At 48.5% G+C, this 22,836-nt stretch overlaps 2 protein-coding genes across 10 annotated transcripts in view; one reads left to right on the top strand and one right to left on the bottom strand.

Annotated features, from left to right (window-relative positions):
* Nucleotides 1–11,047, top strand: part of ACTR8 (actin related protein 8) — a 21,809-nt gene extending 10,762 nt beyond the window's left edge. For 4 of the 7 annotated variants that reach the window (XM_032322442.1, XM_032322408.1, XM_032322451.1 and 1 more), the window contains 6 exons: nt 918–1,071; nt 1,775–1,870; nt 2,539–2,679; nt 3,606–3,870; nt 4,595–4,758; nt 5,570–7,133. In XM_032322442.1, the coding sequence (XP_032178333.1) occupies nt 918–1,071; nt 1,775–1,870; nt 2,539–2,679; nt 3,606–3,870; nt 4,595–4,758; nt 5,570–5,713 (964 nt within the window). In that variant the 3' untranslated portion in view covers nt 5,714–7,133. Of the gene's footprint in view, nt 1–917; nt 1,072–1,774; nt 1,871–2,538; nt 2,680–3,605; nt 3,871–4,594; nt 4,759–5,569; nt 7,134–7,568; nt 7,671–10,713 lie in introns of those variants that run through there. The other 3 variants (XR_004280805.1, XR_004280804.1, XM_032322433.1) reach the window with 3 other exon arrangements.
* IL17RB (interleukin 17 receptor B) lies at nt 7,979–22,836 on the bottom strand. Of its 3 annotated transcripts, XM_032322509.1 has the most exons (11): nt 22,688–22,836; nt 20,685–20,709; nt 19,810–19,950; nt 17,682–17,809; nt 17,157–17,283; nt 15,345–15,392; nt 13,742–13,884; nt 13,290–13,358; nt 12,209–12,308; nt 10,965–11,060; nt 7,979–9,544 (listed from the first exon to the last, which is right to left on the bottom strand). In XM_032322509.1, the coding sequence occupies exons 1-11, from the start codon at nt 22,745–22,747 to the stop codon at nt 8,997–8,999; spliced, it is 1,485 nt and encodes a 494-aa protein (XP_032178400.1). In that variant the 5' UTR covers nt 22,748–22,836; the 3' UTR covers nt 7,979–8,996. The 3 variants fall into 3 exon arrangements, with proteins under 3 accessions (XP_032178400.1, XP_032178389.1, XP_032178410.1); XM_032322498.1 differs by lacking the exons at nt 20,685–20,709; nt 22,688–22,836 and adding an exon at nt 20,259–20,619; XM_032322519.1 differs by lacking the exons at nt 15,345–15,392; nt 20,685–20,709; nt 22,688–22,836 and adding an exon at nt 20,259–20,620.

The following is a 22,836-nucleotide window of genomic DNA, read 5'->3' as shown; positions in this document are numbered from 1 at the left end:
CTCTGCCGTAATTTTGTGCTCCCAGGAAGGCTTCTTCAGGATGCTGAGTTCTTCCTATCCCTCACGTTGCTAGTTCGAGATGCAGGGTATAGAAACATTTAAAAGAGGAGCTAAGCAGTCCATAAGAAAGGTTGATCTGTTGCCTCGCACCCCAGATGATGATGCATTTTAAAATACAGCATACATTCATTTGGCTCGTCCATTGCTTATGTGTTACTTAATGCTATTGGTTCTCAGAATATGGAGAAAACACTGGGCCTGGGTCTCCCACCTCTAAAATAATATGACAGGGCTTTTCCCAAACCATAGACGCATTCAGTTAGTGGGTAGTGTACTCTTTAAAGTTTTCTCCTATGAGTTTGTCTTGTGGTGTTACTGCCTGTCACCTTGATATACTGGTGAGTATGGACAGGCAGACAACTCTCATACAGTAAATAGAGTGTCTTAGAAATGAGTTGCATTTAGTTGTGAGTATTCTGTTTCTTGGAAACTTTTTTGCAAATAGCATGACTGCTGCTAAATGCCCACCACTGGTCGCTTGCTAGAGTTCCATTTCTACCTCCCATCCATCCATCCTGTCCTTTCTTTTTTTTTTTTTTTTAAATATTTTATTTGTTTGACAGAGAGATCATAAGTAGGTAGAGAGGCAGGTAGAGGGAGAGGGGGAAGCAGGCTCCCTGCTGAGCAGAGAACCTGATGTGGGGCTCCATCCCAGGACCCTGAGATCATGACCCGAGCCGAAGGCAGAGGCTCAACCCAGTGAGCCACTCAGGCGCCCCCTGTCCTTTCATTTTTATTCCTACTGTAAACATCTTTTGAGACTTGTCATGTTTCACTGTGCTGGATTGAGTTTTTGAAATGCCCTTCGTACCTTCTTGACCAACAGATTACCCACCTGCCTTTTCTTCTAACTCTAGACTCTGTCTGGCCTATGGGGGGTCTGACGTGTCGAGGTGTTTCTACTGGCTGATGCAGCGAGCCGGATTCCCTTACCGAGAATGCCAGCTAACAAACAAAATGGATTGTCTTCTTCTGCAGCACCTTAAAGAAACTTTCTGTCATTTAGATCAGGTGAGAGCAAAATCAAAAGTGCTGGTTATTTTTGTTTCTGGGAAAATTTTAAGATATTTCAAAGGCAATTAAAAATGTAATAGTATTATGATAACCTTTCAACTTAAGTTGAGAGGGACTTGAAGTTCTTAAGGAGTGAGAGTGTTTTGGTAAGGTCAGCGCTGTTAGGTTGTCTCAGGTTCTGGAAAATACAGTTGGCTTTTCAAAGAAAAAGTATTTAGCAAGTTTGTCTCTCTTTATAAGATGTCAGGTGTAATGAATGTATAGGTATGGACATTTAAAAGAATGGCATCAGTTGAAGCAATTTCTTAGTGTTGTGAACAGTCATCAACATGTTACCATTGCCATATGTATACTCCTACCTTCTTATGCTATTTCAGGTCTTTTCTTTTCCCTGATACTTTTCAAGCAATCTAATTCTAAATAGCAAAATTTTGAGAAACCTAAGACTGGGTATCATTTCCCAGTTACTGAGGGAATTGACTTACTGATTTGGGTCCTTGTTGAAGATGGTAGAAATTTCAGAAACGTTGAAAGGGAAGCAGGGTATTTTTGGACTCTTGTTTTATTGCGGGGGCGGGGGGGAATGGCAGAAAATTGCAGGGCAGCCTTGATGTAGGTAATTCAGATGGTGGAGAGGCTTAACTGTCATTTGAGGAGTTTACATGCACTCTTCACTGACAGCATCTTTTCCTGGAATCAGGACATCTCTGGACTTCAGGATCATGAGTTTCAGATTCGCCATCCAGATTCCCCTGCCCTACTTTACCAGTTTCGATTAGGAGATGAAAAACTCCAGGTAATATATGGCTGTATATTTTCATGGACAGAAAGAAAGCCAGCCAGGTTCAGTGAGACTGAGAGAAAGTGTACTTGTCTGAAACCTCATGAGGTCAGAGTCAGAGTGCCGACTGGCTTAGACTGTTCACTAAACCAGCTTTTAAGCCACCAGTAGAATACAGATTAGAATAGTTCAGAGGATCGTCTTTTTAATTAGCCACTATATGATTAGTTATTATTTAGAGAGAGGAGTAGTGTTCTAAGAAATTATAAAGTAGCTTATTGTGCACTTGCATTACATTTTTTAAAAAATTTTATTTATTGAGAGAGAAGGAGCAGGGAGAGGGAGAAGCAGACTTCCTACTCAGGGAGCCGCGTGTGGGGTTTGATCCTGGGACCCCTGAGTTATGACCTAAGCAGAAGGCAGACATCTGAGCCACCCAGGCATCCCAGCACTTGCATTACATTTGCTTTGACATTTCTCTCTGGTGTCATATCACTCACTCAGTTGGATGATTTCTGTAAGTTTTCTGGCCTCTTGTGCAATGAGGAAATAATGCTACTCCCAAAAGCGAATGCTTATTTATTCCGCCTTCTAGGATCTGATCTGCCAGTTTTGTTTAATGGATCAGTTTTTTCAGAAGGCAGTGTCCTTGGTTGATCATTTTTTTTTCCTTCCTTGCACAGGCTCCAATGGCTTTGTTTTACCCTGCAACTTTTGGAATTGTAGGACAGAAAATGACAACTTTGCAGCACAGATCCCAGGGAGACCCTGAGGATCCTCATGATGAGCATTACCTGCTAGCCACGCAGAGCAAGCAGGAACAGGTCTGCAGTGACTCCAGCGTGAGAGGGGACAGTCTTGCCGCTGCAGCAGTTTGCCTGTCATTAATGGATCATTGGCAGTCACTGCAATATGACTGCATGCTAAAGCTGATACTGTTTTTAGAACTGTATATGAAATGAAGTCCAAATTTAAAATCCAGATGACAGATATCTTCCTTCAGCAGACGTTAATTCAATTTTCAGAATACCAGTTCATACATTTAAAAGTTAGTTTAATGAAGATACTTCTTTTTGGTGTATACATTATTTCTTTTTTATTCAGTAGGGCATGTTCTCAGTAGAATCTCACCTATTTTAAAAATTATAACTTAAACAGTATGTGGTCTAGGCACAAAGCTGAATTCTTTTGTCCAGAGCTAATGGTCCCAATAATAGGATGTCTGATACAGGGGCACAAAAAGCTCTTCCCTGCCAATGAAACAGCAGCTCATGATGGAGAGAGGAGAGCTCTAAACCTTTTCTAGTCCTTGTCCCTGAGCATGAGGTGGTTAGATAAGGTCTGAAAATGAGGGTTCCACAGTAGCTACAGGCGCAAGAATCCTACTGAAATACTCCACTTAAAAATTCTGTTCAAGGGGGAAATGCCCATGTACGCTGACGTATCAGTTTTAAAATCCAATGGGTGATAGTAAGGTCATGAAACTTGCCCTGACTGTTATTGACTACTTTGGAATTGTCAGCACATCCTCCTCTTTTGCACACCATGTTTCAGTACCAGGCGAGCGGGGAGTGGGTCTGGGTGGTTGGCTATGAACTGACATGCATTCCCTTGCACCACAGTGATGCACCTTTGTTTTACGGTGGTGTAAATAGTGCTCCAGGGAGGGGTGGCATCTAGCTGGGAAACATCCACACTGTTCTGTTACAGTCCTGCCATCCACTTGATTGTCCTTTTGCTTGATTTAAAGTCTGCCAAAGCTACTGCTGACCGAAAGTCTGCATCCAAACCCATTGGATTTGAGGGGGATCTTCGTGGCCAGTCTTCCGATCTTCCAGAAAGACTCCATGCCCAGGAAGTGGATTTGGGATCCTCCCAGGGAGACTGTCTGATGGCTGGCAATGAGTCTGAGGAGGCTCTCACAGCACTGATGTCCAGGAAGACTGCCATCTCGCTCTTTGAAGGGAAAGCCCTGGGCCTGGATAAAGCCATTCTTCACAGCATCGACTGCTGTTGTAAGCATGGTTTGGAAGCTGGTTGGGTGAAGGAGGCCAAGCTAGAGTGTGGTTGTGCAGCATTGCATATGCATTGAAAAACTGTGGGGCTCCTGCTTTGTGCTCGCATTGTCTGGTATTAGGAATTGGTTCCTGGCCTTGTTGGGCATATAGTCTACTAGAGGAGACCGAAGAAATTAAATTGCCACACAAATTGGAAATTACAACCGTAGCAGGGACTGCAAAGTCAAACTAAAGGATACTGGCTTTCAGAGCTTCTGATAGGATTTAGTAAGGGATTTTTATTAGGAGAAGTGTGGAAGGTGGGAGGCCTCCTAGATCTCTCAAGTGGGGAAGAGCCACTTGAGAGATCTAGGAGGTGAATGGGGGTTAACCTGTCACAGACAGGATGGCATTCCGGGCAGAGGAAGAGGCCTGTGTGGAGGCAGTGTGGCTGGGGGGCTGGGGCCAGGATGGATCTAGAGAAGCCGTGTATACGTGCCACATTGGATGTTGTAGGTCCCTGTGGAGATTTTGGTCCTAATCCTGCAAGTAGCAGGGTGTGGTATGGTAGCAACTTGTTCACGTTGGCGTTTTGCCAGATTCTTCTGTCTGCCTTTCTGAGGATGGGTTGGAGAGAGATCTTTGAGGAGGCTCTTAAACAAGCAAAAGATGGTGGTGACTTGGCCCAGGGTGGTGGTGGATATGGAGAAAAAGAGTTGAAGGAATATCATTGTCTTTTCAGCGTCTGATGATACCAAAAAGAAGATGTACAGTTCCATCCTCGTGGTGGGAGGTGGTTTGATGTTTCATAAAGCTCAAGAATTTCTGCAACACAGAATTCTCAACAAAATGCCACCTTCATTCAGGCGAATTATTGAGAATGTGGATGTGATCACAAGGCCCAAGGTCTGTTGTTCATGGTGCAGTTGAATTATAGGTACATGAAACCAGGACTGATTCTTTCTAATTATAATGTTGTATGTGGACAGATAAAATCCTGGGAGCCATGAGCTTGCATCTGGGCAGCTCTCAATTAAAGGTTTGGGCAAGTGAAAAAATTTCAGTAGGTCACAGATTTGGTGCAAGGAGCTTTGGGCTAGGGGTCCTTCCTGTGCTCTTCAGACTCGCATGACTGACTTCCAAAAGCCATGCCTTTGGAAAAGGACTGGGTAGGGGCAAGAAGACTGGCTGGTCTCCCGTCAGCCAGAACAACTCCAGTTTTCACTTTCATATCAAGGATTTGTTGCTGGTCCTGGCATATTTACAGATCCTTCTGGCTTGAACTATCTCGGAAAGAAACACAGACCCTGGAATTTAGAAAGAGACTGTTGTCTGTATTTCATTATATCCCACGAACAGTTCCTGGGGATGTTCTTATTTAATTTTAATCCTGAGGAAGGGGTAATGGGATATATTTATTCCATTCTAACTTCAGAATAATGATTTCCTTATGTATGTTCCTGCATATGGGCGCCCGTTTGTGGAATAACAGTGAATAGTAGCATCTTCAGTAATAAACACTGAAGTTCTCTTATCAGTTGGAACAGAAAGTTGTCTGTAGTTCATTGGTCCTCTATGGATGAGTCTTTAATGCAGGTTGAGAAATCCGGCTTTTGAGGTATTGACTCAGCAGGGGTTTTTTAGCCCCCGAATTCAAGGAAATGATTAAGTGTACGTCTTGTATACTTTTGCTGAAATATCTTCTTCACTTCCCTAGGACATGGATCCCCGGCTGATCGCGTGGAAAGGAGGGGCTGTGCTGGCTTGTTTGGACACCACACAGGAACTGTGGATCTACCAGAGAGAGTGGCAGCGCTTTGGTGTCCGCATGTTACGAGAGCGAGCTGCTTTCGTCTGGTAAAAATGGGTAGGAAGTCACTAGAAGACCAAAAACAGGCCTCCTGGTATAAAAGACTCTTAAAGAATATATATATTTTAATTTATTGACTTAGATGCTATGTTTCATGGAAAATAAATGAATTTTAACTTACGTTGACAATAGGATATTGGTGTGAAATTATAACCTGCTTTTGTAGCCAGGACATTTACCAATAAATATGAACTTAGTTTTCAGTGGTAAATTCTCCTGCCCCTTTCTCAGGGTCTCAGGAGCTCTCTGATGATGCAAAATGTTTTGGCACGCCTTGGTTTAGGTTGACCTCAGTGTCATCAGACAGTCTTACACAGCCACAAAGGGTGGGTGTGTGACTTGCTGTCTGGCCGTGCCATTTTCCTCGTGTGTTAACAGCAGGCACACATTGTTTTGACTCATGTGTGCTCTTAGAATTCTAAATGGGGAGAGAAAAGATCCTTTTTTTCTTTTTTTGTTAGATTATAAAAAAGACGGTGACCAGTTGAGCTCTGGATTTCCAGAGGCAAAGACTTAAGGCTGAGCTGGCTGACTTTGTTACTCGACATGCTTCAGGGTGGGCTTGGGGAAAGAAGACAGTCCGTATCTGACCAAAACAGAACAAAAACTGAAAAGGAAAACCCATTTCCTTCCTAAAGCCAAATAGAAACAATTCAGGTGTAATTGTTCACTTGTGCCCGTAAATAAGGTGACTGCCGTCCGTACCTTACCTAATAAATAAGGGAGCTGCTGCTTACCAACTTAGTCATCAAGCCCCTAATTTTCCTTTTCCTGAAGAACCAAGAGAAAAGTTCTGGAACTCTTTGTGCTCAGTAAGCTCATTTGACCTTCATCTGCGAACAATCTGAAGCAAAATCTAAGTACAGACAGTTACTAGCTCCTGTGGTCCCGGCCCTGATGAAGCTTTCCGAGCTCCCGGTCAGAGGAAGAGACACACCATTGCCTGGAGACAGAAGCCGTCAGTGAGCATAGCCCATGGGCTCAGAGAGCTGGGAGCACGGGGGTGGGGGGGGGAATATGCCTGATTCCTGCCACTCCCTGCTGGGCATCTGCGTCCACCATCTGCGCATCCCAAACTGGAGATACTGGAGATAAAGGGAGTGGAATGGAAGTGTCAGAGGGGGAGGGAGGTTGACAAAAGTAGGGCTGGAAAAGAGATGGAGGTAAGAGTGGAATATAGAAAGAACAGGATGGCTAGAAGTCTCCGAGCTTGGAGAAACACTGGTCCTGGGGCATTAGCATAACTATGAGTTTCCCACATACGTGATCAGTAGGCGAGGAACGAAGAAGAGTCCATCCCAATAACAAAAGGATTTTACCTCGTGGGTACTATGGAAGATATGTGCCTTCAATCTGAAGATTGTTTGCTCTTTATTTTTTTAGCTTTTTAACTAAATTTATACAATATTGATTTTGTTTCTGGGCTGTTTGAACACAATTTATTCATGGCTCCCTAGTTCCAAAAGCAAAATGTATTTTTGTGGGGGTTTTTTTGTTGTTGTTGTTTTTTTTTTAAAAACATAGTATAACCTATTGTTCTTATAACTGGTAGGTGTTGATTCAGAGGAAGTTGGTTTCTGGTCCAAGTTTTTTTTGTTTTTGTTTTTGTTTTGGTTTTTTTTTTGTTTTATTTTTTAAAGATTTTATTTATTTGACAGATCACAAGTAGGCAGAGAGAGAGAGAGGAGGAAGCAGGCTCCCCGCTGAGCAGAGAGCCCGATGCGGGGCTCGATCCCAGGACCCTGAGACCATGACCTGAGCCGAAAGCAGAGGCTTTAACCCACTGAGCCACCCAGGCGCCCCTCTGGTCCAAGTTTTGACATAAGCCTTGTCTTTCTGTTACCAGCGCTTATAAATGTGAAAACTGGTCATGCAAGTAAACGATCTTAACCACATTAAACATACTGCCTCAGCCATTACTCAGTGTCTACTTCTGAAGTTGGACATGGTGAGTTTTCACTCTGTGCTTCCTTATTTTGGTTTTTATTTTATCCATAAAACCTGGTTCTTTAAGGATAGTTTTAACCCTTTACAAATACATACTGACAGGTATCCAAGGAAGCTGATCCACATTCTAGGGCAGATTCAGTATTACACTGTTTGAGAGAGACAAGCATTCGTAGAAAAAGATACTTTTTTTTTTTAAAGATTTTATGTATTTATTTCACAGAGATCACAAGTAGGCAGAGAGGCAGGCAGAGAAAGAGGAGGGGAAGCAGGCTCCCTGCTGAGCAGAGAGCATGATAGGGGGCTTGATCCTAGGACCCTGGGATCATGACCGGAGCTGAAGGCAGAGGCTTTAACCCACTGAGCCACTGAGGTGCCCCAAAAAAGATACTTTTAGAGGAAAAAGTTGGAAGACATAAAATACCATACATATCTAGTTCTGGTAATTTTTTATTTAAGTAAACTATTACTATAACTCATTTATAAAAAGATTACTTCAAGAGGGCTGACTTTGAACAGAGCAGGAATTATTTGTGTTTTGAACATGAGAAGTCGCATAGTAAACAAGAAACTCTGATTTCTTGATAGTAACCTTTAATAGGTAACTTTGGGCAAAAGTAGACATCAGGTCTGCAGGTAATGGGTGTCAGTGTCTACGTTAAAAGTCACCCGTACAAGATTTGGCTAAGACCTGAATCTAGTTCAGAGGGAGCAGGTCCTCTGCAAGCCCCAATAATACAAGTGGCTGCACGTATCCTGCGTCATCTGGTCAGCAGAGAGGATTTCGGCTTGTTACTCCCTCTTCTGTTTTAAAAATGGCTTTTGGATCTAATAGAAGGTTTTTTTACCCATGAACTTACTGAGTGAATGAGCAAAGGCTTTACTTCGGTATTCACCAAGTTTAGAGTGTCCGAGAAATAAGTGGTTCTAGTTACTGTGCAGTGCATGGGCTATTCGGGACTGGACGGTCAGCTGGAGGGTGTTTATCATTGTGTTGTCAGAATGCTTATAGTTCTGCCTTACAGTTCTCCTTGACTTTTAGGAGTGAAGTTGATTTAGCTTTGTAAATTTAGTTTCTGTCCTTCAGTTAATGCTACAGTAGTCAGTAGTATTTGTAACAGTTTTTCGGGCATAAACGTTTTGATTAAGCTAAGATGTACGTATTCATTTAGGAATCCTTCCTACTCCTGTTGCTAAATACAGCAGGTGTCTGTGACGTCTCCCTGCACATAGCCCACACAGGAAACTTCAGAATCATCTGAGATACTTTCCACCTGTAACTGGAGGAGTAGGAAGGCTTCAAGGCCCCTCACTTCTCACGGGCGGGCTACAGGGAACAGGCCGTCAGCCTCTTTCCTGCTGACACCTCCTGCTTGACACGGAGTAGTTCTGTACAGAAAGCAGGCGCGTCCTTCATGAGGTGGTACCTGGGGCAGACGCTGAGCGCGCTGTATTCGTCTTTGGTATCAGCCTCTCTAAAATAGACCACCATGTATTTGTGAAGGGGAGTCTGGCTTCTCAGATCACTACAGAAGAGGTTAAAGGCCAGGGGGAACAGGTCTTGAGAATTCTCATGAGGGCTGCCATCACTCCTGCCACAGGTGCCATCGCACCTGGGGCTGATGTCATTGGAAAGAAGGAAGATGACTTTATCCACTGCTTGCTTCTGAGTGGTGAGCCATTGCACCGGACCCATCTCCGCTATTTTCTTTTTCTGCCACTCTTCAAGGATAACCTCACTTCTGCAGTGGTTCTGAAGAAACTCAGTGAAGTGACAAACCGTGTGATGGAAACATATTTCACATGGGTAGACCACAAGAACCTTAATGGGGGGCAGGAGCATGGTAGTAGGGAAGGGAGCCTTCCTGGTCCTTTCTGTGGGGAGAGAAACCATTTGTTGTCAGCAAATTTGTGAACAGCAAATAGCAGGCTTTGACTCTGGTCTGAACCACCAATAATAAATGATCCCTTGCTAGGGAAGGCTGGCGGAGCACCAGGGACATTGTTCCTACCAAAGGAAAATGTCCCCAGTGTTCCTTTTAAACATATCACTGGAAACACACTGATGTCTGAACCTTAGAGATGCTTTAAAAGATGTGTTTTCCAGGGGCGCCTGGGTGGATCAGTGGGTTGAAGCCTCTGCCTTCGGCTCGGGTCATGATCCCGGAGTCCTGGGATCGAGCCCCGCATCGGGCTCTCTGCTCCTCAGGAAGCCTGCTTCCCCCTCTCTCTCTGCCTGCCTCTCTGTCTACTTGTGATCTATGTCTGTCAAATAAATAAATAAAATCTTTTAAATAAATAAATAAATAAATAAATAATTAAAAAAAAAAAAGATGTGTTTTCCAAGTTTCTATACTAAATAGGTCCTCTTCAGCCTTATCTTTTCAAGTAAATTCATTGAGGAGGTTTAGGTTTGAGGTACTTTGTTTTAGGTGGGTGGTTGTAATTGTCCTACCCTTAGTGACCTATATAAACAGGGCCACTGACCTGTCCTTCACATCATGTTTTGAGTCAGGTCAGCTCAGTGATTGGACCAACTTCTATCTGCAGGTGGTAAAGGTGTTTTTTGTAGTTGCATAAGATTAGCTGGTACCCCATTTCAGCTGGAACCGAACTGGAATGTTGTGTGTGCTCTAGAACAGAAACTACCTATGAAAGTATTGTAACTATTAACAGGCCAAACCATATCCCCTAAATAGTGGTATTCCCAAGGTCAAGGTTCCACATGGTTTTCTTACTTAGGTTAGGATACTGATCTTGTTCTATCAACAACATCACAGATGACCCAAAGGGTGCATTTATATTTTGTCTCCATGTGGGGGAGAGGAAAAGCAGAGGTTTTCAGTGTATCGGTATAAATACTCTGATTCCTGTATTCAAATCCTTGATATTTTAGAGTTGGCAAGCTCCCTAGAGTATATGAATTCAAGCGAGTGTTGTTCTTAGGCCACGGAAGAATTATTTTTAAAAACTAGGAACTAGCTTTGGAGTACCCATTAGAGGCAAAATGCAATTCGTTATCAGCTATCTTTTGCCCATTGCAGTCCTTGTAGATGCCTCAGTGGTAAAAATGAAACCAATGGTCGTCACCAGATTGGGAGGTCCCCATCGCTGCTTTGCCTTGGGAGGTGTGGCCCTGGCATCGTTACCAGTCTTTTTGGAGAGCTCCTTGGCATTACATCAGGGCGACCTGACTCTTGTCCTAACACCAAAATGTGATTGCCTTTTAAAAAAAAAATTCCAAGTCTTATTTGCTCCTTTGGATTTCTTTAAAGAATGGAATTGTACCGCTTACCGCGCCTCCACCGGAGACAGATCCCAGCGGCCAGCACCCATGTGGCCACCAGCAGAGCGGAGAGGAGAGGCAGCCAGCCACCCAGCATGCCTCTGCCTGGAGAAAACAAAGTTTATTTACCTTCAGCAAAACAAAACCAAATTGATCTCCTTTTTTGGAAGCTTAAGATTTTCACTCTCTACTTTGTAGAAGTTTAGATTCCTATAAAACTAAGAGCTGGTATTATCTCTAGGGGGTCTGCAGATTGGTGCGTTTTCCCACAGAGTGTGCAGGCCATGCATCAGACTCTCAAAAGGGATAGGGGACCCAGGAGGTTTAAGAAAGTTCCCCCAAAATCATTTTGGCTTTTTACTCCACATACACGCAGGCATTTTCACCATGGTAACTGGAGTTCGCATTCGGTTTTTTTGTTCTTTGATGAATTGATGTTGTGGGCACGATTACTTAATACATAGTCCGTGTGGAAGCTTTTTTTAAAGGCTGTTTTGTAGGACAAACCTGGGGGGTAGTGCCACCCCCACAGGCTTGTGGGGCAGGTAAGCTCAGGAACTCCCAGGCACTGTGCCCACACCGAAGTCAGGATTGTCAGGCACCTGGGTTGTCAGTTCGTGCGGCTGAGTTTCTCAGAATACCACTTTCTAACTTTTGACTCCACCCGGTGTCAAACAAAGCTAGTTCTGGGAACATTTTTATAATTTGCCTCTCTGTAGCGAGAGAACTGACACCTCTGAATGCAGAGAGACATTTTGCCAAGCTACTGCTGTCAGGCATCAGTGAGGCGTGTCCTTTGGGGCTCATAGTCCTCATTTGTCATCCAAATGTTGGCTGTGTGACCACACCACGCTACTGTCACAGGCAGGCCAGGGCCACTGAGTCTGGTCAGAAAACCACAGTGCCATGAAAGGTCCCTTCTCCTCCGCACTCGGTCCTCTAAGACCGCTGACTTTCCGGCCCGTCCCTGTAGCACTCCACACATCCATTTTGCCCTGTTTATCCCCCCCTTCCTGTGTGTACCCTGTTTCGTAAAGGATCCTGTGGTGAATTCATACACCAAGACTTCATTCTCAGTCTGGGGCAGCTTTGAACTCGGGCCCCGCACTCCAGCCCTGCGTGCGCGGGCAGGATTCCCTTACCCTCCCGTGGGGCAGGTGCACGCCCTGGGACACAGCGAATGGGGCGCCACTGGTGGGGCCCTCGGGCCCTGAACCTCTCTGGCAACCCTGCAGAAAAGTCTGGGCACTTACGACTATCCCAGGGGAAGGACGTGCCTGCTGACGGGCAGAGCACAACTGTTCCTTTGCGTCTGATGCAGTCATTGCCACAAGTGTGGAAGTACGGAGTCAGCTGAGGGAAACACAAGAGGCTCAGGAAGTTCCCATCATGCTTCAGAGCAAAACCTCAGCCGGATGCCTGTTCCCACCAAAACTCCTTCTCTTCTGGTTTGCACGGGGCCCCCACCCCAGCATGGTAATGAGGTATTTTTCCCTTGGGCACACTTTCATAACAAAGCCCTAAAATCTAAACTAGGGACCCAAGACCGAACACCTTCCGACTCCTGAATTGTGAACCTAAACTTTGTGTGTGTTGCTACCATGCTGGTTTCCTTATCTAAAAGGGTTGGTCACATCCTAATTCATATGCAAATACTTCCTCTAAAAGCAGAGCTCCTAGTGATAGACACCTCCCCCGGGACTAGGAAAGTCTAGTTCCCTGGAAAAGGGGCGCGGTCATGCGGTCATAATATGCTGACAGGAATCCGCTCCCTCCGGCGCGTCTGAGTACTGCCTTTATGTTCCAGGGGATGAGAAAAAAAAAACTCCTTCGATCTTGGGCATGGCTGTGTCCCCCTATGACCCTCCATGTCCCCACGTCATAAACCTGGAGCTGAAAGAGACCCAAGAGCATCTGCTGGTCCAACTTCCTGTTCCCAGCAGAGTCAAAGGTGGTGGCTGCCCTTCAAAGTTCCTACACTGATTGCAACCCAAACCCTCTGCTTTCCAATCCTTTGTTGCTTCGTTTTGCAGTTGGGACAATTAAATGGTACTGCTGTCTCAGAATGACTGTGAGGCTCAGTGACTAAAAACGGAAAGTCAACAGCCAGGAATAAAAGCAAAAGGGACCGTGACCTGGCTCTGGCCCGGCCCTCACTTCTGTAGCCCCTGAGGCAGGGACCCCTGCGGAGGTCCCTGAGTGCCAGGTGACGGACAGGAGAGTGTTGCAGGAGGGAGCTCATGGAAGCCGCTGGAAGCAGCAATGTACAGCAGCCCGGCTCTGTGCGTCCAGCTCCCCCCACGCCCCGCCCCACAACACCTCGTTAAGCCTTACCTGGACCGCAGCACCTTCACTTTCCCCAGTCACTGGGATCACCACCGAAGTGCGACTTGGGGGTGTGTTCTGGTGCAGGTGACATGAGACAAAATCGAGAATCATTGTGAAGCATATGAATGAGGACAGCAACCAGCCAGTGAGGGAACTGCTCTTCCCAGACTCTCAGTTCACTAGACCATGTGAACAAGCATCTACTTCCTACTTAGAAAATGTCTACTTTTGTTGGTTTTGGATTCTTGGGGCCATTTCCAGGGATGTTCCCCGGGACTCGTTTCTCTAACAATCTAAAGAGCCCAGCAGGTTTGGACAACGGCCAGTCCTGTCTGCGCTCAGTTGGCATTGAGAGCCTGTTCAGGGCATCCTAGAGTTTCTACATTTTTCGTCACCAAGGTGAGGAAGGTTGGAGGTCGAGAACGGGGGTGGTGTTAGGAAATGAAGGGAAGAAGTACCTCCAGCACGTTAGAAAACCCAATGACAACGTTATTTTGGATGAGAGCCATGTATTTGTTTCCAAGGGGGCTGGTTGTAAAATTCACTTCTACGGCTGTCCCGTTCTTCTTGCAAGCGGTGATGTTGGGATCCCACAGACTTCCTGAGTCAAGAGAGAACCCCAGGGATGGAGTTGCAAAGCGTCGCTCATTGAAGTCCCCCAAAGGCTTGACAAAAATCTAAGTTCTCAGGCGTACTTGCAGCCAAGAGATAGGGGCTTGACAGCGCAGTGTACTTTGTACTAATCCTTGCTCCCAGAACCTCAAAGTACCTGCTGCCCACGAAAGTTTAGAGGCCCCATGTCACTGCTTTGCATAAGATAGCTTCCCTGGGCTGGGGATGGTGGGAGCCACAGATCTGGTTCTACTACTCACTTCTATTCTCAACATCCATTTTGAGTCAAAGGTAGGGTCAGCATTTTCTCCTTTCCAGGATGGGGAGGAGGAGCCACAGGCCACAAGATAGAGCTAAGATTATAACGCCAGTGAATTCAGGGTCAGAACTGCAGCTGCTAGAACATTCTGGGTTCATCAGACCATTCTGCTGGCTTTACTGAATGTGAAGAAATAAGGAAATGCCTCCTCGCTTAGCAGGTACTTGGACAGGCCTGCTCTGTGGGAAAAAGTCAGTTGATTGTTGTGACTTGCAAATCAGCACCAGGTTCACTTCCAGGAACGTGAGAGATGATAGCATGGATTGTTTCCCCCACCTGGGAGAGCATTTCGGGCCCTAGCTCAGAACTGTCTTTAGGAGTGGGGGCTCTAGGACTGACTGCAGGTCCTCAGAGCTCCTCACACTCACCGTGCCCCCCCACAGTCCAGATGTCTCCTGGTGGGGGGCCAGAGCAGAGACACAAAGCTCCAAGTCGGCCTTGCGCCGAGGAGGCCACATGGGGCTCAGTCTGACAGGGTGCGCGGGGATGCCTTGTGGGGTTGGGGTACCTAAAAGATAGGGATGGATCCCTCATATCCCACCAGACTCCTTAGCGTCCCAAGACCCTATTTCCCAGAAATTTACACACGCCCTTGTAAGACCCTTGGGAATGAGACACTGGGGACTGGTTATCCAGAAGGGACTTACTCCAAAATTCAAAGGGTAGTGGCAGATTCTAATAGCCTAGCATGTGAGAGGGGAACCCTGGTGATGAATACGCTTCTGGGTCATGACTTGAGCTAACACGCCCACCTTGAATGTTGGCTAATCCAAGCAAAAGACTCCCAGGCCCCCTGTGGCCAGAGGTCAGTGGTGTTGCTGTCCCAGAAGGGGCAAGGACTCAGGGATTCCCCTCCAACCAGAAGAGCCTTCCGCCAGCCCACCAGCAGTGCAGTTGGGACAGAAATTATTCCACCAAGGCGGTGGGTGTTCTCCTATGACCGCCGCTCACTGCCTACACCCACTCAGAGTTGGCCCTTCTCTGGACAGGCTGATTCAGTGGGCTCAGTGCCGGCGGGGGGTCAGCCTGCTCTGTGCAACTCTAGGCCTCAGTTTCTTCGTGGAAGATGGACTGAGCTGTGTGGGCTCCAGTTTCTTCTAGTAACAAAGGCAAATGCCGTATTTACTTACCTGCCTCGACGCACTTTTTTTTGTATCTCATTATGCGGCTTAGGCAGCCTGGAGATTTGAATGAAAGTTTTGTTTTAGAAAAAGGTATCTCTGCCCCACTTCCTTGCCAACAAGTACACACAACACAGGCTTGCCACACTTGCAACGAATGGCCAGAACGTTCAAGATGCGAGGTTCAGAGAGCGAATTTAAATGGGACGCTCACATTTGACTGTTAAGCAGATCACCCAAAAGTGATAGCCAGAGTCTGATTTTAAAACAATCTTTATCAGAATAGTACCTGTGAGCCCCAGGAGAAGACTCAACCTTGATAATATATGTAAATACTGCCCCTTCCAGGAGGTGGAGCTTAACCCACACGCCACACCCACAACCCCAGAGTGGGGCAGATTGAGTCACTTGTCTTCAAAAACTGGAGTGGAGAAATGGAAAGCCAGTAGATGTCAATGGAGATGGCTGGCAGATAGCAGCGATATCGTGGTGATGTCACCCACCCCTGCTAGGAGGCAGTGGGAAGGACACTCCACCTCTGCACGGTCTCCAAAAACCCACATCCCCAGGCTCATCAGCAGACGAACATCAGACGACCCAGACTAGGGGACATTCTTAGGATGCCCGGCCACCCCTCCAGACTGTCAAGGTCACAAGGACTTAAGACTCGAAGCCTGTCACAACCAGAGGAGACAGGCAATACAAGGACTAAATGTGACTGGAGCAGAAAGCGAGCATTCACGGAAAAGCAGGTGACATCCCAATAAAGTCTGGAGTTTAGTTAATGGAAGTGTACCCCGGTGGGTTTCTTAGTTTTGATACACGTAACCACAGTAACGTGACAGGTTCCGATGCGGGACACGGGGTGAGAGCCCTATGGGAATGCTTTGGACATCTACACCACTCTTGGTACTATCTTTGCAAACTTATTCCAAAATCAGACATTTCTATTTTCTAAAATGAGGTTTGGTCTCATCAAGAAATCTGGAACACCCTGGGCCTCAAGTTCAAAGAACAGCAAGGAATTGGGAACTGCCCCCTTTGGCTTAGATGCTTCGCCAGGGACAGAGGACAGGACTGGAAGACAGAAGAGGTGACCCAGCCTAGGTGAGGGTGACATGGGGACTGCTGTAGCCAGGCACCGTGCTGGACCCTCCCCCACGCGACACGTGATCCTCTGTCCCACTCATGGCAGCCCTGTGTGTGACGCTGCAGGTGTGACACTCGAGGGCTGCTTGTGGGCTGTGGAGTAGCGGAGATGACCCAGTGTTCAGCTCGGTGCCACCCTGCCTCTCACTGACAGCCCCGGGTCCTCTGGAGGCTGAGACCCAGCCACTCCTCAGACCCCACAGCCTGTTAACCCAGACTGAACAGACTTTGTGCAGGAAACATTTTGCCTCAACGTTAAGAACAGTGAAAGTCATTGACTGAGAACAACCAGCGTGGGAATGCCAGCATCACTTGGGCTGTGTGTGTGTGACCCAGGGCAAATTTCTGAAGCGCTCGGGTCTTTATCTGTGCAATGGGGCTCTCCCCACCTCGGGGTTGTTGGAAGCTTCGGTGAGAGGCTGCATGTCAGACACTCAGCACGGGGTCCGACGCAGGAATGGGCTGTCCCCTACGAATGATCTGACTTACTCCTCTCCCCCGCTCTGTGAGGGAGACACAGTTACTGTGCGGTTACTACGTCTGTACGTCACAGATGAGGAAACCAGACTCAACGGGGCCAAAGGCTTTGTCCAAGGCCCCCCAGCCTCTCTGAACCAAACCAGACGCCCCGCGGCAGGCATCCCAGCCAGACAGAGGGGAGAGGGGGCTTACCTGGCGAGGTGAAGTTCACAGACATGGAGGGGGGGTCTTCATTCATATTGGCATTGGGGATATTGTGGGCCCCGATGAAGTAGACTGTGTTCGGCTCTACAGGGAAGCCTGTGTAGGAAAACGTCCACTGAAAGGCAAAGCAAAGAGCCCCTGAATTTCCGAAACACCGCCACGCAGAGACACAGCACCTTTGTGTGCTGCCCTTCTCATTTATAATTGCCTGTCCTGAACCTTCTGCTGACACGGAGGTCTCCAGCCGAGGTCCGCTACGGGAACGTAGCCCGCACAGTTTGCCAGGGTAAGTCGCAGCATCAGAAAAGCGTAAGCTTTTAGAGCCAGGATCGAATTTAAGTTCAGCACCCCTCACTTTGCTGATGGGGAAACTGAGGCCCGGAGATGCTGACTTGCCCAAGGCATACAGGCCGGAAGTGGCCAGGCAACCAGCTCCAGGCAGTCACTGCCTCCCTCCAAGTGACGGGGCCGGCCGAAAGGACGGTTAGCCGGGGCCTCCCTCCACGTGCTCACCCGGCCGCCGGTCCGTGGGGTCTGAGTCTGGAAAGCTTCCGTGTAATTGCATCTCACGCAGCTGTAGGACTGCGCGCTGCTCTTGCCCGTCACGCAGATCTTGGTGGCCTTCAGGAAGCGAATGCTGGCTGTAGGGAAAGGCAAGAGGGCTGTTGTGGATCGAGCACCTACTCATGGCCAGCCGGATGCTAGCACGCCTCACCACCCATCTCAGTTCATACAACGGTCCCGGAAGGCAGGCGCCCCTGTGCCCGTGTAACAGGGGAGGCGCGGGAGGCGTGGGGGGATTTCAGGGAGCCCTGCCTAAGCTTACAGAGCTCCTCAGCAGTAGACGTAGACTCAGCTCTCAAGACCACACTCTTGGGGCGCCTGGGTGGCTCAGTGGGTTAAGCCTCTGCCTTGGGCTCAGGTCATGATCTCAGGGTCCTGGGATCGAGGGATCAGCAGGGAGTCTGCTCCCCCCCACTCCCCGCCTGCCTCTCTGCCTACTTGTGATCTCTGTCTGTCAAATAAATAAATAAACTCTTTTTAAAAAGACCACGCTCTTTTCTCCTCACAGGGAAGCCCCAGTCTCACAGGGTCCTGCCAAGGGGACTCCAGCTCTGCACTACTGTGGGAGTCTGTCAGGGAGAACAGGCTCCCCCCACCAGAGCGGCACCCCCAGACCATGCCAGTTCTGAGCACCCCTACTCTCCCCCATTCCCTGCCTGTCTAAGGCTCACTACTCCTTCAGGGCCCAGCTCCCCAGGAACAGCAGCTAACAAATGCTGGTGCCCGCCCTGTGCGAGGCACGGGGCCCCTGCCCTCCTGCCCCTCCTGAGGGCCCTCTCCTGCTCGCCCTGGCCCTGTCCCACTCAGATGGAGCACAGCCCCTTTCCAGGTGCCCGGGACAAGGAGCCCATGCCCCTGTGCCCCTGTGGCTGAGCGTGCTGCCCCCAGCCCCCTGAGAGCCCTCCCACGTGGTAACAGTAGCCGCCTCCCCTGTCTGTGCCAGGCCCTCCTGGATGCCTGACGCGGTGGACTTTAACAGAATCAAGCCAGTGGAAACCAGGGTAACGGGCTCTCGGTCCGCAGGGTTGGTTCACGGGAGGAACTCACAAGCTGCCTTGGGGCAATGCCAGAACCTTCACGATGCCATGTGGGAAACGGAAGAGTAATGAACCTGAGCCAGCACTTGCCCTAAACTCAGGGCGATCATCTCAGTTTTCCTCCATGAAGTGAAAGGACATACAGGAGAGAACACAGATCCGAAGTAGACCCCGTGGTGAGTGATCGCACTCGTGCAGTCAGCACCGAGGCCGAGAAACAGCCTGGGAGTGCCCTTCATGCTTCCTGCCAGCCTCTCCCGAGCCAAGAGTCACCACGGCCATGACTTCTAGCCGCTCGGGTTTGCGTTCAGATGTGCGTGTGGACTCCTGGGTCTGGCTCCTCTGGTCCGTGAGATTCACCCGCGCTGGGTTTAGCTACAGGTCATTCACGCTCATCGCTGCCCTGGATTGGTTTTGTAATTCTACTGTCGGCAGGCCTCTGATGCATCCCAGTCTGGGACTGTTATTAGAATAATGCTACCAGGAATCACCTAGAACAGTAGTCCCCTCTTGTCTGCAGGGCACATGTTCCAAGACCCACAGTGGAGGCCTGAAGCCGTGGGACGTCCCAAACTCTCATAGATCCTCCGTGTTTTCCTCCACATACATACCTCTGCTAAAGTTTATAAACGCAGCGCAGCAAGAGTGAGCATTAATAACAATAGAACCGTTCTAACAACAGACGGGAATAGAAGCTCCGTGAATGTGGCCTCTCTGAAACGGTCTGATTGTACTGTGCTCGCCCTTCCGCGCACAGAGGTAAGGGAGGTGAATGGCAGACCCCCGGGGACAGAGCGTTAGGCCCCTGTGGACCCGCAGAAGGTCGGTCAGAAGGAGGCTCATCGCTTCCAGACTCCGGCTGGCCCCACATTTAGCCACGGAAAGCAAGACCACGGATGAGGGGAGACCACGGTAGGAGGCGTTGGGTGCGCCTTTGTCTGTATTGTTGGGTTTCTGCCAGGGGCGGGATTACTGGGCTGCACAGTCTGCACTTCTCTGCTCTACTGGACGCCAGGCTTTATTGCTTGGTGCCAACTTACCATCAGCCCGGAGTCTCCAGCTGATGTTCATCGAGATGGAATAGTTGTCCATTGCAACGCCGCTTGTAACGGGCTCCACTCGGAGGTCCCCCAAGTCTCCTGGGGTCAGAGTGTGTTGGACCATCCACTCTGGAGACGGTCCTGGGAAGAGGCAAAACTGCTTGGGACACTCTTCTCCTGGCCCCGTCCAGTGCCATCTCATCTCACTGTCCCACCCTGACCTGTCCTTCGGTCATGATTCATCTCTTCCTGCTGCTAAGGCAGGCCAGGCCTGATCTTTCTTAGTGCTTGCCTGATTTATGGCAGAGATTTCAGGCTCCAGCCCACAGGGCACTCAGGACCGCTCCACGGGCCTGTCCTATGAATCTGACCTGCTCGTTAGGTCGGTCCTGCCTTCGGAGCACTTCAGCCTGCACTCCAGCCCGCTGGCCCACACCTGCCCTTCCTACCTCCTAATCCTCGCCGGTACCATCTCTCCTCCAGCTCATCCTTTCCATCCCTATTTCTTGGGCAAGACCCCACCCACCCTTCAAATACCACCATCTCAAACACTCCTTCTTCTCTGAAACACTGGCTTCCTGTTCTCAACTGTAAGTGACTGCCTATCACAGCATTTGATCTCCCAGAAGTGGCCCGCTTCCTTCCCCCCTAAATGGTGATTGCTGCTGCCTGTGCCCCTCTTATTGGGAGCCAGCCCATATGAAACACTGGGAGCTCTGCCTTGCCAGGGAGACACTTCGCCCACATCAGCTAACGAAGCAATGTTTCACTCTGTACCTGGTCTCCAATGACCCATTGCCTGGACTTGGACCCCCTAAAAGTCCAACGGCTCTGTCGGTGTAAAGCCCCAAATACCCATTCCCTAGCACACCTACCGGGCTCAGAGCCACACTGAATCGTCTGCAAGAGAGAAAGAAAGTGTCATGTTGAATGCTAGCAAACCCTAAGCCTTCATTTGCCAAATTAGACAAAACACCATCTTTTTCCTTTTCTTTTTTAAAGATTTTATTTATTTGACAGAGCACAAGCGGGGGAGCAGCAGGCAGAGGCAGAGGGAGAAGCAGGCTCCCCACCGAGCAGAAAGCCAATGCAGGACTTGATCCCAGGACTCTGGGATCATGACCTGAGCCGAAGCAGACACTTAACCGACTGAGCCACCCAGGGGGGCCCTAAAACCATCTTTTTTCTTAAAATGCATATGTAAGTGGCAAACTTTTGGAGAAAAGCTGGGGTGAGTCCACTTCAGTTTGGGGGAGACTGAGCTAAGCTTTGTAGGCTACGATGAACCTGACATTAGCTATTACGTACTTGATCTTCAAGCCTGCTTGTCGCCTCACTTAAAAACTAGAGATGGGTCGCCGCCCCTCTCTGTGCCTCACCCCACTTCCCCTGCTATAAGCAGGGGTGACTCTGGACTGTCATGAAGACCCCTTCACACTCTGTTGTTCAACTGCAGATTTTCAGGACCATCTAGAGTATTTATTGATTCTCCCCAGGTTAAGGACCAAGCTGTGCGAAGAAGATAAACAGAAGCAAGCCAGAACTGCAGGCAGGCCATGGTGCCTTCCCAGGGCCTTTTAAATAGTCCTCCTCTGATACGAACTCAGCTGTGACTGTGATTTCATCCTGTTATCTTTTTAAAAGATAAAAGAGCTTTTAAAAAATAAGTATGTATCATTAGTGTCCAAGGAAGGCCAGTACTACATCCCTTGGAGGTAATGGCTCATGTCTTTTTAAGCAAAATAAATAAATAAATAAATAAATAAAATTAATAATAATAATAATAGTCATAATAATAATAATTAGTACTTTCGTTTTGGAATAAAATGCTGGACCTAAAATAGTTAACTTTCAGGCAGCAGCAAGTTCCAATAACAAGACCCTATAGGCTAAAAGGCCAGCGATTTGCTATCTGATACCTCTCAGCCTGAACATTTCCAAAATCTTGTATGAAAGAAGGCAAGGCTTTTGATGGTTTGAGTAATCCGGGTTTGTTAGTCCCTCATCTTTGTCTTTTTACAGCTGAACTCCATGTAATATCAGACTTTTTTTCTTCTTCTTCTTCTTCTTCTTCTTCTTTTTTTTTTTTTTTAAAACAAGCCACTATAGTGGGAGCTGAGTTCTAGTCAAAGGGCTGGAGAGACAAATTTTGGAAGAAGCAAAGCAACAAGGATAGTAGGGGGAGACATCAGGTAACATGAATGCGGCTTATCTTTCCATAGCCATCAACAAGTTACCACCAGCTTTTATGCGCTATGCTATGCTAGGAGGGCAGAGATACAGGTTCAAACGCTCTTTGGGAGATTCTCCTTTGTTGGTAACCCAGAAGATTCCCTCAATCCTGCCAGAGTCCGAAAGCTCCCCAGCTCCAGGGTCATATTACCCCAGCGGGCATCAACATGGCAAAAAGGGCAAGTGGTGATGGAGATACGGTTCTTGCGCCCAAAGTTGGGCAGCCCTCAAGACTGCGAACAATAACAATGTTGATTGAGCACCTACTACGTGCCACGCTCTTTGCGGCCGTCTTGCACGCCCTGTCGCTGCTTCTCACTAGATCCGAGTGAGCTGGGTATGACTCTTCCCTTTATAGAGGAGGACACGGAGCCTCGGGGAGCATGAATGACTGAGTCTAGAACGCTAGCTGGCATTTGAGTCCGGGTCCATCTGACGACGCCCCTAGCTCCAGCAACCTGAAGCCCAGGGCAGCCTGGCCAGGACCCTTCGGGGCCGCCCCAGGGGGTGCGGACGTGCCCCTTCTCAGGCGGCCCTCCGTGAACCGGCTTGAGTTGGGGCGCGCGGGGAGGGGGGGGCATCGGACGCCGTCGGGGTCCGGGCTGGAGGGACCGAACGCAAGAAAGGGGCACGGGCGGAGGCTTACCGGCTCTGGGGACGCCGCTCCCCAGCACAGCGTAGCCAGGCTCAGCAGCACGAGCGACATCGCGAAGCCTGGGCTAGCCTCCAGGCGGCCGCGCTCTTAACTCGGCGCCCCGGGCCACCCCTCGGGGGCCCCGCCTCCCACAGCACCGC

Source organism: Mustela erminea, chromosome 1 (assembly GCF_009829155.1).
Source record: "Mustela erminea isolate mMusErm1 chromosome 1, mMusErm1.Pri, whole genome shotgun sequence".
Lineage (NCBI taxonomy): Eukaryota > Metazoa > Chordata > Mammalia > Carnivora > Mustelidae > Mustela > Mustela erminea.
Note: the sequence above shows the minus strand (reverse complement) of the source record. Positions and strands in the feature narration are given on the sequence as shown.